At 36.2% G+C, this 14,555-nt stretch overlaps 1 protein-coding gene across 2 annotated transcripts in view; it reads right to left on the bottom strand.

Moving 5' to 3' along the window:
* The window catches only part of ADK (adenosine kinase), a 268,546-nt gene that overhangs the window by 193,062 nt on the left and 60,929 nt on the right, over nucleotides 1-14,555 (bottom strand). For both annotated transcript variants that reach the window (XM_066554332.1, XM_066554333.1), the window contains exon 4: nucleotides 3,461-3,539. In XM_066554332.1, the coding sequence (XP_066410429.1) occupies nucleotides 3,461-3,539 (79 nt within the window). The remainder of the gene's footprint in view (nucleotides 1-3,460; nucleotides 3,540-14,555) is intronic.

The following is a 14,555-nucleotide window of genomic DNA, read 5'->3' as shown; positions in this document are numbered from 1 at the left end:
TGGAAATATGTCTTCTCCATTGTACCTTAGAAGCATTTCAACAAAAAACCCCAACTTTTTTATTGTTCCCTCATATGTCCAGACCTTTCTCTTTTTCTGACCCTGCTGAGATACACTGTCCACAGAATGTCTGCTTTGGGCAGTCGACAGGGCAAACCTTCAGCTTTCTGATTTCCACAATGCTCTCCAGCTATTGCTCAGTCCTGCAGAGTGCCACACACTCTCCTGCTCTGCTGCAAGACAACACTGAAAAAACACAGAGATTCCCTTTCGTACCTTACCAGCCAAATTCCTCCTCCATGGCTGCACTTCACATCTTTCCTTTCTGTTAACATGCTGGAAAAAAAATAAAATCTAACTCTGTTCTTCACAGCTTAACTGCAATTCTGGTTAATTCTTTGTAAACTTCTAAAATCTTCACTTGCTTTATAGTTTATGCAAACCCCATGATTTAAGCCTCATTTTCTTCCCAGTTTTCTTTGTAATTCCAAACTTCTTCCTATTGGCTCTTTCTGTGATTACTATCTCAGATTTTTCACACGTGACAAATACAGTATTTCTAAGACTTTTTTTTCTTTTTTTCTTAAACAAACTGGCTTACCCTGCTCAGAAACAGACAGAGAGCATTTCTTGAGTAGATGATACTACCTTTGCAGGTACAAAGGAAATATCCAAAACATTTGAGCACATGTAACAGATGATGATGTGTTCATACATCATGAGCAGATGATCACCAGATGATCACCGTACACCGTGTAAGCAAGCATCTGACAGGTTCCTTTTCCCTTTTTAAACACATTACATACTCTAAAGTTTCTCCACCCATTCCCTTTGGGTATTTTTGTTTTGACATAGTGTTTCTTTTCTGACCTTTAAAGAGGGTCTATCTATCTGAAACAAACAATTCCATAACCTTGAGCTGCTTCCTAATTTCTTCCCTTTTTTTTAATTTGATCTTTTTGTTTTTGCACTTTTCCTATTACACTGCTCTTTCCACTGAGAGCTCAGCTTTTAAAAAAGCCATTTATCAGACTTCAGGGCCTATTTGCTCATTTCCAACCATTTGACTCAGTAGCATTTCATTGTAGTCAGGCTTCCAAGGATGCCTTTCTTTAACATCTCATTATTTCTGTCCAACTTTGAAACAGTTGGAGTAACCTCTTTTAGGTTTTGACTCTCATTGCACGCATTTTCAAGCTTTTCCCATAATGTTGAGAAATTAGTAAGAGCTGTATTCTTAGGATTTCTTCCCTGCCTCGTCTCACAGAGAATCCACATTCACACCAAGTGTAGCTACCTTAGCACTCTGAACTTATTTATTGGTCCTTTACTTTTCAGCCACCAGATAAGCTTCCTAAAATAGTGTTTCTTTCTCCCATTACTTTCAACAAATTAATATATATTTAAGTTGGCTCTCTCTAAGGTTACTTACACACTCGTTCTCTCCAATAAGCCAATGAATATTGCTGCAAAAACTCTTCCAGAATTTCTAATGTAATTTTTGATTTACATTTCAACTACTTTTCCCCTATCATTCCACATTTTTTTCTTCTGCTAAAGCTTACAGAATAACAGCTTCTTTCAAGATTTCCAGAATTCACTTTTTTCCTCTCTCCCATTCTCCCATGTCGCTTTTTAAAGTCTTTTTAGTGATGTTATGTTATTCATGCACAACTGTTTAAGCTTCAATCCTATTTAAAACAGAAACTAGGAGATGACAAACCTTCTGGAGACAAATACAATTCCAGATGGCAACTGGAGCTGAATGAGGCTCCCAGCTCTGAGCCAAGATAAAGGAAACATTCACTGACAAAACCTGATCAGTGTAAGAAAGGCACATTGACACAGAAATACCTACATTACACTGATTGAAATTTCATCCATTTCCTTGACTCTATATGGGTTCCGTGTACTTCATAGTATAATTATTGAACAATGCCTGGACTGATAGAATAATGACAGTTAAAAAATGAAACATAGTTTACTAATAAATTAGCCAATGCCACAGAGGTCACTTCAAGGAGAGATGGAATTAAAATCCTGGGCTCTTGGAACACTTCGGGGTTTAGAAACTCAGAGTTTATCACATACATTCACTTCTAAACCTCCCCAAACTAAATGAAGCAAGAGAAGGAGAATTTCACGTCTCTCAACTAATAAACAGCTCCAGAACTCCCTCCAAAAGGGAGTTCCCTCTAATCAGCTGTCAGGAAAAGGCACCACCTTTACACCATTGCCATAGGTTAAGCACCAATGATATCTAACAGAAAATCATTCCAATAACTTGAGTTCCATTGATCAAGAGATTTTTCAGAAATATCAAAAGCAAAAAACTGTCTTGACCCCATGGTTAAAAAAAAAGCTCAGAATGGTGACTATATTTTAAAAACATAGCCATTTCAGAATGACAACATTATATACATTAAAACATATGCAAATTTATTTTTTTTAAAATCCAAAATATTTTCAAGACATTTGGGATTTCTGAAAATGAAAACTTTAGTAAGGAAGCAACAACTGTTTTGTAGAAAGGAACAGTAATTATGACAATAATTTTTTCCTTTTTACGGGGGGCAAAGGGAGGAGCAACCTTTATTATAATATAATTTTATTTCTTCCAAATGTGCATTTAATGTTATCTGGCAGTCAGTTTTAACTACATAGGGAGCATCAAAGTTAATATGCCAGGATCATTAACAAGAAGATCCTAAGTGCCACTTGTGTATTGTGTATTTTTAACAGAATTTTACATCATCTCTCATAACATGAAAATATGCAGACAGGTATATGCTTGAAAGTGTTGTGACAAAAGGCATACTTTAGTTATAGAAAACCTAACACACCTGAAACTAAATTCATCATTACTGTTGTTCATCATACCCACAGCCAGAAACATTCCCATTGTATAAAACAAAGTTTTATGTTTCAGTATTTTATGGACAAACTTTGAATTTCTTACAGGATAAATATGGTTAGAATCACAGAGCAATGCAGGCTAGACAGGACCTCTGCAATTCTCCAGTCCAACATACCAGTCAAAGCAGAGACAGCCTCAAATTTACATTTGCCTGACCAAAGGACTCATCCTGGTACATTACGAAAATCTCCAAGCACAGAGACTCAACAACGTCTCTGTTTAACCACTGTCATTGTGACTTTTCCCAGTGTAAGATTCCTAACTGCAGCTAGCGACCTTGTCCTCGCCTCTTCTCCTTGCAGCACACATCTTTGACAAAAGCTTTTCACTCTTGGTACACTGGAGGTGTAGCTGTAACCTTTGCAGAACACTTGTGAAAAGAGCACAACTACAAACAAGTCACAAACAACACTACCAGCAGAGGCTGAGCAACAGAATCACAAATAGCCACTCTGCAGTGCTCATGATGAAACAGGCAACATAGAGCAGATTCAAACACAACACTTGAAATTATCAATCATTCTTTGCAAAGGAAGAACAAACCTGGGCCACTTTAACGGAATTTTGAGTGGAACCACCAGCATGATATTCTACTTTGAACTTTTTCACAAGTTCTTCAAATCTGTTAAGAAAAAATAGAAAAAAAGTTAAACTCTGCAATTTTTTTTTCCAAAACAAGTAATGAAGATTAGAAGTAGATGACATCACATTACTTGAAAACAAGAAATTCACATAGATTGACTGTTAGACATAAATTCATTTAGAGTTTGTCCAAGTCACAATAGAAAGTATGACATCAAACTGAACTCTTCACCTAAAAGTTGCGAGTGGAGTAAACAACCAGGGGAGAAAAATTATCTGGAGCATAAACACAACTGCAAACTGTTAGAACTGAACTGTTAGACTGGTAAAATACATGCTTGAAGAAAAATTACATAAACAAAGATATTCAGATGCTTATTCCACCTCATTGAATTTTATATTCTGTTTCTAGCTTAAGAGAGAAGACTGAGGAGATCTGGTGCCTAGTTCAAAATTAACTTAACCCAAAGAGTAGTGCTATATTTTAAGATTTCATTTGAAATAGTACTTTTAGACAGGTGAAGAACTTTGATGAACAAATCCAGCAGTATATGAGGAAATTTGATAACAGAAAAGGTGTCTCCAGGTGAACTTTCAAACCCTTTAAGCCATCCTACTATGAAAATATAGAATTCTCTGTCAATATTCAGTAGTATATTAGGTTTGAATACTAAAACAAATATTTGAACTTTTAACAGAAGTGTCTACCCTCATATTTCATATCACATTTTCTGGTTAAGACCCAGTGACTGTAAGGCACTGTTCACTGTCTAGGATATGTGCTAGAGCTCTGATCAGAGAACTGTCTCCTCTCAAGAACTGTCTCTTCTCTGGTCACAGGCTCTAGAAAAGGGAACTGGAATGAGGGAGTAATGGAGTCTGCAGGAAGTCTATGCACAAATACTGCTTCATGCCTTTAATTTCCAAGTACACTTCAAAATGAGTGGATTAAACAGCAGGACCAGCAACCTCAGAAGATGTCAGACTCAGAAGTACTCCTGCAAACCAGTCAAACTGTTTACAGTAAACTTTGTTTGCAGATATGAGGTTCAAAATTACCTCCATTACCCTAATTTTAATAGCGTGTATTTGTCTTTAATGCCTATTAACAACAACAAACAAAGCTTGCCCAGTTAGATGTATTCCAATACATTTTATTGTGTTTACCTTTAGCATCATTTTAAGGAGTGACACATCTTTATTTCAATCACAGTGCAAGATAAATGTTATCTACTAACCCCACCCTTTCTCTCCTCCTCACAACTCCAATCTTCTTACATTATGTGAACAACAGCTTTGGGGATAGATTTGTTAAATAGTGACTTGTTTATTTAAAAGGTTTTTATTGTCAATACCATCTTATTAATAAGAGCATTTTTCTTTTTACAGTACTTTCCATTTCAAGTGTTTGAATAATGAGCTACTTACCCCTAGTGAACTACCAATGGGCAGACAATTAGAAAGAATCAAGAACTAAATTACTACATATGCTTTTCACAGTTATCCACACTACTAATTATCCACCAGTTCTAAGTCAAGCAATTGAAACCTTAAATGATAGCAAGTAGCTGAAAGTGGGAAAAAAATAACAAAACCCAACAGGTCTCTTAACAATTGCTTTTCAAGCAAAGTCAAACCATTATGAACCAATTAAGTATTTTGGCAATATTTTTTCTTTAATTTAATTGACATTTTCCCTTTTCACTCAATTTGAATATGTACTGTACAAGTCACATGGTTATTTTTGTATTCTTGTATATCTATAAGCATGCAAGTTGATATTTTAATTATTTTACCTAAAGGAAATTCAAGAAGTTTCCATGTCCACATTATTTAATCGCATGTTAAAACTTGCAAACACAGTTGAGCAAACTTCAGTTGAGCACCCATGTAAGTATCTCTATATCTAGGTAAGTATGTGCTCAAATAATTATCTTGTAGTTCAAATGAAGAATAAAATACAGACTATCTGAATTTGGAGAAAAAAAATTGGAAATTGCCATAAAATACCATCTGTATTATAAAAATTTCAAGGTGACAGCTATGCAATCTAATCTGAACAAATTACTTTACAATTACTTAATACACTAAGACAAATGATGGTTACACTACTTCAGATTGAACACAAAAACATGTATGTCCTTTTCTTCGAATTAGGATGGTGAAGTTAACATCTCTAAATGTCTGTTACATAAAATATAATGAGTTCATACAGCTGCAACTAAAGTAAATTTTGCTGGTCGTTTTCCATGACATGTCAGAAGGACAATATAAATTCTGTTGGTTTAATCAAAAAGAGCCTGAATTGCATCAAGAATGACCTCAAAATTCAGAATGCTCATCATTTTTTATCTCAAGATGAAGAGTCAGATGGACATTTTTCCCCATGTCAGCAGATGGCACAGGCAGTGTGGGAACTCAGACTTTGTCACTGTATGCTGCCTGCCGGACCTGCACAGAGAAGACTCATTCCAGCAGGCCTCAGAAACACAGAGCTTGCTTTTAGAAAACCTCCCCTTGAAGGAAGCAAGTCCAACTGTAGAAACTGCTCTATGACTCAGGAATGCTGAACAGGGCTGCTACGTGTCCTCAGAACTAAGCTGTTATCACACTTAGGAGAATTTGGCAAAATTAGAACCTTATGAGCACAATGGAATATTATTTTTGCTTCATGTTCTGTAGTTGCTGGCGTTCCTGAGTATTTCTAAGGCTGTGCTGTATCTGAGAACTGTGACCTTTTTTCTGACCTCACAACATACCATTACCTTAAATAACAGAATAATAAATCCCACAATCGGCACCATATAAAGGGGCCTCTATTTTTAGTACCATGAATTTGTCCACCACATTAAAGCATATTTTAACAAAAAGAAGTTTGCATTTGCAGCAGCATATGTTTTCAGCTGTGGCACTGATGATCACCTCTAGCACTGACCAAAGGGGATATGTTAATGTTTTGCTCAGTTACAGTAAAGGCAATAACACTTCTGTCAGTTGCTTTTTTTTCCCCTTCTTCAAAAGAGAATGTACTCCTAATTGAACTTGATACTGGAAGGTGAGGCTATTCACTAGCCTCACTTTTGGCAGAATTAATGGTTATTTAAAAAAATTATTGGGTGGTAGTAGAAGAAGCTATTACACAAAAGAGCACAAACAAGAATGAGCATATAATCTGCCTTTTTTTTAAAACAAAATACATCTCCTTACTTCACAGGAGGTGGAGGCTGATTTTTAGAAGTCACAGACTCTTCTAACATATGCCATACTGTTACCTCAAACTGGAGACAGCTGTTAGAATTTTCTCCCAGTAAAAATCACTGCTGACAATTGCAACACCCTGTTTGACTCTCAGACCATTCATAACCTGAGCATTACTAGTCACTTTTTCTGTGTGCTCTTACTAAAATATGTGTAAACCTTACACTATTCCTTCTCATAGCACCTCTCAAAAAAGCATGATTTACTGTACAGTAAAGAAAAATGCATTTGCTGTAATATCTAATCCCTTCAGACACCTGCAAAGATCATCTGTGTCAGCTCCCCCTCTGACCAGCTCTTGCCTCTCACCCCAGCTCTCTCCCTGCCAATGCAAGCAGAAGTCACTTCTGTACATTTTCAAGGCCCTGCAGTGCAATGCACTGAACATACCATCCTTCATTCGGTACATTCACATTTACAACAGCCTCCGGGCACAAAGCTGTCAACAAAAATAGCTTTTCTCTCACTAAGCCATGATATCATCCAATGTCCAGTTACTAGAATTTTCTATGACTATTAGCAAAACTACTTTAAATCTTCCTTCAAACTATCTTTCACCATAATGTCATAAAAAAGTCATCAGCAAGGCTGTGTGATTTCCCGAGGCTACTCTCCAGCCTAATAACTGGCAATCCTCTCGTGGATCAATACCCATCTCTCATAACTTGCTTTATACACAAATTCTTAGGGGCTTGGAGCTGGGACTGTCTTCTTGTTACACAGCAACAGATACACTCATGTATGGCTCACCATGGTTCCAAAATCAAACTGACAAGAAAAATAAGCACATAAAACATTCCCTACAACCAAAAACAGTCAACATAAGGCAGTGGAGCTAGACTATGGAAAATTAAAGCAATTCAAGTAATGCTGTTAAGTTTTATGACATAATTTATATTAAACTAAAAAAAACCCTTTTCAAAGAGTAAAATAGCCACAGAATACCAGTCTTACACTGAGAGTGCCCCAGAAAAAAACCAATCCTGATGCATATGTCAGAAGCTACTTATCTGCAAGAAATAGAGAAAAGTAATCTCTTGTTTTTCAGCAGGGTATGTTGCCCTGGATATCTTTTGATATATCTGCTTATTACCTAAGATGTACTCAATAGCACACATCAGCAGGAACTACACATAAAAAAATCACCTGCCAAAAGCAGCTAGAGAGGAAAGTATTTTTTGCCCTTTTGAATGTCAGATAACCAGATAATGACAGCCTGAACGTAAGACAAAAATCAGGCTATTTCATATAATAATAATAAAGTATTTTCAGTGGATTTTATATTTTGTTTGGTGTTATAAAAACCTTCAAAACCACTAAGATGAAAACCTCTTAAATAATCAATAAAAGGTTGCAAGCTGCACCTAAGTCTATAACTCCTTTTCTTTAAAGGTTATGTTCTGGCTGGGGATGCAGCCATTGTTTATACCTCTAAGAGAGGGAGGTAGACAAGGATTTTGTATGTTTTTAAGGTATTGGATGAATTTTAATTAGATTTTAATTAAAAATCATAATTAATGGTGATTCTGACACCTTTGCCAGATATTTATTTTTACTGGCAAGAAGCATTCATATTAAGACATGGCAATAGCTTTAAATGTTCAGCTGTGAGAAGAGCCAGACTAATATGCTGACAGTTGGATGTTTGATCCTTTTACTTTCATTTTTTTAAAAATCTACTTAAATCTTCAAATTAAGTAACCTGTGTCCAATTGCCTATGAAATCACTCCATAAATTAAAGAAGAAAGTATGTAAGAGAGCGAGAATCATATTTTACAACCTGTTTTAATAATAATAAAAGCTCAGTAAAACTACAAGAACAACACCAAATATTATTTCAATCTTTAAGGAAACCCTCAAGGAATAAACCAACACAAACAAGGAAATAATGCCAAACCTGCATCCTGATTGTTTTGCAGGGCATGGCAGAAGTAGTTATGCGTACATCTGGACAAGGCTGTCATCTGTCACATTCTCAGTTTCATCACAGCCTGGGCCAGTGCCAGAACAATGCAGGCAGCCACAGCGCCAGGCAGATGGGGCACATGTTGTTGAAAGACAACCTTCCCTGGTCAGGGTTAGCAGGCAAGCTGAAGCCCTCATAATCTCATCCTAAGAAAAATCTAATTTACATTTAAGAAAAAGGTCTAGTCTTGAGATTGAAACATGATAATTAAATCAGAGAGTATTATTTTTTAACAGAAATAGAAGGGAGAATATTTTAGAACTAATTCTGTGGGTTTTAAAAAAGTACAATTCATATTTTTAACTCTAAACAGTGTACTAATTTCTCTACCTAAATTGTACAACTCTGTTCAAAGTTCAAACCCTAGAAAGGATAGTTACATATATGAACACTTTCATCCCTAGTCTCTGAGATACAGATATAATTGGTTGCTCTTACTTAAAATTGAACCTGAAAGAGCAAAAATCCCCTTTTGAAATGAAGTACAATCACAGAGGTACATGAGGAAACTTCATAACAGCTGCTTGGCAATGACTGACTTTATGCAGAGCTAGTTCTTCTTATTAGCTTGGCACAGAATTAAAGAGCTTGGGAAGGGGTAGGGGAGCAAAGGGGAAGAATGAAGCATGCTAAGAAAGAAGTACTGCAGACAGGTTAGCACCATAGCCATATAACACAACAGAAAGCTAAATTTGTTAGGAATAGGACTGCCACAATTGAATAGAGCACATCATCATATTTTTCTCCTTTATTTACTGAAGTTCACAGACCGGTGACTCTTCATGGAAGCATTTACTGCTGCAAACTAGAATTTCACATGAAGTATTTTCCTAATCACCTCATCCAAACAAACACCAAATGAAAAAAGCCAGTAATTCCAACCAGGTTAGGATTATGAGTACCAAATGTTATTATATGAAAAAAGAAAAAAATGCATAGGCAAATTGCAAGATTCATAGCTTTGAAATATTTTACCACAAATGTTAGTGAGGTTTAAAAAAATGCACTTAAATGTCAGTTTGATAAAAGCCAAAAGAACATTTTCCACATGTGTTTGCATTTAGGCATATTGAAACAAGATGGAAGAAGTAACAGTCATTCAAATGTAAGGTTAAAACATCAGCTCTTAAGATCATGATTTAAAGAAATTTCTGAAAGATTTTTTTTTTCAGCAGAGGCAAATTTATGCAAGTGTTCTTGAAACCCCCCCCCCCCCCCTTATTCCAGACTATCTGGATATCTTCCTCTACATTATCTCAAAAATATATATGATTACACTCAGAAGTATCAGCCACAAAGCAAGTTTTTCTGTTGATATTCTACAATGGTGTAGGAAAACGAAAACAAACAAACCCCATAACCCCCCACTCTCAACCACTAGATAATTAAAAGAGCACGTTTCTGATTCTGTCTCTAAACACTACAAATACATACACTATAGATACACAGAGCACCTTTTCAAGCCTTAAAATTTGTGTATAATATATAATTACTACAACATCCCTCCCTCTATTAAATTTCTATTCAAAATATTTTAAGAAGTTTCATATAAGGGCAGTAATCGAGAACACTAGTAATAAAGAAATTCTGTCAGTTCAGTAATTCACTACAACTGCATGCTTTCCTCCCACTGTCTTTTTGAAAGAAGATCTTCCAAACCAACAGCCAAGATTCAACCACTTTGTGGACACATCTAGGGATTTTCACCATAGAGTTTGTTGCAAAACACTGTAGGCAGAAACAGCCCTCTGCCCTTATGCATAGCCAAGAAGGATCAAAAGGCATTGCAGGCAGGGCAAAGAATGGAGCATTGACCTTCTTCATCCTTGCATGCACCAAGTCTGTTCTGGAGCACAAAGGAACACGGTCATTTCCTTTGTTATTTCTCAGCACCATTACATTTACACTTGCTCCTGATGTTCCCAGTATACATCTGGCAGCTTGTGCAAGAATACTACTTCAAAAAAACACTATTTTCTTTTTGCTTCTCAGAAGTAGCATGGCAAGAATATGTGTTTTATGAGACCTACCAGTAAATTTTTCATGTCCAAATTTACTTCCTAACTAAAAACAGTAAAAGGGCAAATTGTTTATCATATTAAAAGTAGTGAACTTAATCCTTTCATCATCAGTATCTTTGATCTACAATAAAAATGCAGGAACAAAAGACTAACAGGTTTTGAAAGTAAGACTAGATTTACAAAATTAAAAGCAAATTGGAGATCATAATCCTAATTATGCAACAAATATAAGAGACTGCAATAGATGCTTCCCACTTGGCACAGTAGAGACCAGGTGTTAACTGTCAATAAACCTTTAGTGAATGCTAATTGAAACTGCTGTTTCACAAAGCATCAACTTACTCCAGCTCACATCAAAGTGAAAATTTGTTTAACTTAATAAAGTATTTGCCAAGAATATTTTAATATTAAGAGTATTTAGTCATCAAGACATCCTAGACTGTATCTTTGCTCCAATTTGGATTATCTAAAGCTGTAGTACAAATCATATTAAACTGTAATGAACTGACAAAAAAACCCCACAAAAAATCCATAGGCACATTCACACATGGTAGACAGAAATGTTTTACTATAGAAATTTTACAGTTTGTAGTTTAATCTGTAAATACATAAAAATTGTAAAAAATGTGTTATGTGCAAAGTTTGGGTTCCAATTTTGAGCCAAAAAGATATTAGAAAGTTTTGCAGAGCTGTTTCAAAACAGAATTATAAACTAATTGTTCCCATGCATCACTCAGATCAAGAAACATTTAATCTAAGCAATATTCTCTATTAACACAAAATCCAACATAATGGTGACAGTTGTTAACCACAACCTAAGCCAATTTTTTTCTTGTTGAAGTAATTTAAATTGTTCATGTCAATGCAACTACATTGCTAAAACATCTATTTTTCTTCAACTCTTGTGCTATTTTAAATTCTATAAATTGGTAGACAGTTGGCACACTTAAACCAGGAAAACATTAAAAATAGATCAGGAGATATAAGTAGACCAAGAAGACAGTATGCATCCACTCTAAGCTCCTATTAACATGCAGTGAACTGTTAATAGTTTTCCTGATGAACAAATGATGAGTGCAGAAAACCCTGCTTAGAGCACAACCATCAGTAAATACCAAGAGATATTTTGTGTTCAGCTCTCTTTATCCTCTCTGTTTCTCAATACAGCTCTGTCTTCAATATACATTAAGACAGTCACCTACTGATAGTAGGAAAAAACTTGCATGCTATTGCAGGTAAACTGACTCTGATACTCACACAAGTTTCTTTATAGGTTTCTCAACTGTTTTGACCCCAACACTCCTGTCCACAGTGTAGATATTTGCCAAATTTCTAAAATGTCTAATAATTCATCTTGACTAACCCAGTCCAAGCATTGTGCGTTAATTAGGAGCAGCACACACTGGTAATATCAGAATCACTACACTGGAATGTTTTAAACCATTCTGTAGAATGACCATAGCAATATGAGAAGCTGAGTTAAAACAGTATACATTGAAAGGTCAACACCTGCTAATAATGCAAAAAATATTTATCTCAATAAGGTAAGAGAAAGCATTCTTTTTTATCTCAGTACTCCATTTATAAATCAAGGGGAAACCCAAACAGCTTAATAATCAATGGAGTGTAAAAGTTATTAGCTCTAAAGGAAATATCCTTTTGCCACCAAAAAAGAAAGGAGTCTTCAGATGTGTAATCTGCTTTACAGGAAGAAGATGTATAAACAAAATAAGACACGTGTAAAGACTGTAAGTGGCATTAGAAGTACCAAAAGTGACAAAAGACTTGATACTCAAGCTATTCTTTAAAACATTCCCTTACACAAGAGTGTTTGGAAGTCTTTTTTATCCTGTCTTTCAACAGTTTGCCCTAAATATTTGCCTTTTTTTTTAAACAAATGAATCATCTGCACTACCCAAGTCTGGAATTTCAATAACACAAAAACAAAGCAACCAGATCAACAGCTTTGATTAGTTACTCTTACATTAAGGTTTTTCCTTGAGTGTTGATATTTTCATCTCCAAAACAAAGCCTCCCATGCTGTATCAACACAGAACCTTCAAACCTTGAGGAAGAAGTTGAAGGAGAGACCACAAATTGCACACAGAAAAGTAAAAAAAAAAATTAAATACAGTCTTCAGTAGGGAAAAAAGCAAAGATGCTAGTTAATCCTAGAAAATAATGCATAACATTAATGAATTTGGAGTTCTCTCAAAGGCACAAGCTTTTTATGGTGCTCCTCTACTTAGGGATTTTTTCAGGAGATTCCTCTAGATCTAGGGAACACATTCAAATTTTAGTAAGTGTATAATGTTCTCAATTAGGAAGCAACTATATTTTCCTCTCTATCTCTAAAATGTGACTATTTTCAATTAAGCTTCTTCCTCAAAAATATTTCACTATTATACCATTACCAGGCTCTTCCTAAGTTTCCCAGGTTTTGAGATTTCATATACATGATAATATAATAATAATAATAATAATAATAGTGAGCGCATGCTTATTCTTACAGGGAAATTAGTCTCCATTTCAGCACATTTTCCAGTTGGAGTTTTAGTTACTTGACAGAGTATCTCCTGCAGAGATTAGCCTATTATTATTTGCTACAGACCCTCTCTGAAAGCAAGCCCATTTTCTCCAGATGACTCATTAACAAGCACGACAGAATGAAGTGTTCCAGCCTGAAATGCCAACAGCTAAAAATAACTCATCCCACAGCCTATGACAAGTCAGTCCGTCTCTTCACTCCACAGGCACCATCTCAGAGGGTCACCTTTTTGGGGGGGAATTAGCATATGCAATGAACTGGGGAGGGCAGGGCAAGGCACAGGGGCACCAACCTAACAAAACAAAGAAAGAAAATCACAAGCTACAGCAAAGCTACAAGGGGATAGTACTGCATAAGTAATTTCAAAAATCAATGTTCCAAGCAGCACTTAAAAGATTAATTTCACAGCAGAACAATTAATGGACTGAAAGGAAAAATAGAAATATTTGACACAAATAAGACAACCCTGTGTTTTCCTCTGAAAAAAGTAATTTTGACTTCCCCTGTTTGCGCATACCCTGCCACTACACTAACAAGACATGTTTGGTGACACCCTGTGTAACTCTTCATGCTTTTATTAAGAAGCTAATGGTCAGCTGTCATGTTGCACAGAATTCCACCAGCTCTTTTGCTGAACAGTATTTCTAAAAAGACAGCATTTTGTCACAGGAGATGTGCATTATAGAATTTTCTTCCACTCCCAAGAAGGCTGCAATGAAGGAGAAAGAAACTTACCTTCCTATCTTTAAGCCTGCAAAAAAAATTAATCTCTCTTTATGAAGTACAGAAATAAATTGTGGACCATGAAATCACAGACTAGCTTAGGTTACAGAAAACCTTTAAAGGTCAACTAGTTCAAGTGCAATAAGTAAAGTATCTTTACCTGGAACAGGTTGCTCAGAGCCCCATACCTCACTATGAAAGTATTGAAGGATGGGGCCCTTCTCCTGACCCCTTCCAACAGGTGTGTGTCTTGAGGACCCCAGAACTGGATGAGCACTGCAGGTGAGGTCTCACACAGGCAGAATCCCTTCCCTTGACCTGCTGGCCATGCTGCTTTTCAGGCAGCCCAGGATGCTGTTGGCTGCCTGGGCTGTGTGCCCACCCTGGCTGGCTCATGCTCAGCTTTCTATTTGCTCATGACCCCAAGTCATCCTTGGCAGGGCTGCTCTCAGCCCCTTTTATCCCAGCCTGATTGAGAGCAGGGGCTGCCCTGAGCCAGGTACAGGACTCTGCTTGCAGTGGGCCTTGTTGAAGCTCAT

This window comes from Molothrus aeneus, chromosome 8 (genome assembly GCF_037042795.1).
Source record: "Molothrus aeneus isolate 106 chromosome 8, BPBGC_Maene_1.0, whole genome shotgun sequence".
NCBI lineage: Eukaryota > Metazoa > Chordata > Aves > Passeriformes > Icteridae > Molothrus > Molothrus aeneus.
Note: the sequence above shows the minus strand (reverse complement) of the source record. Positions and strands in the feature narration are given on the sequence as shown.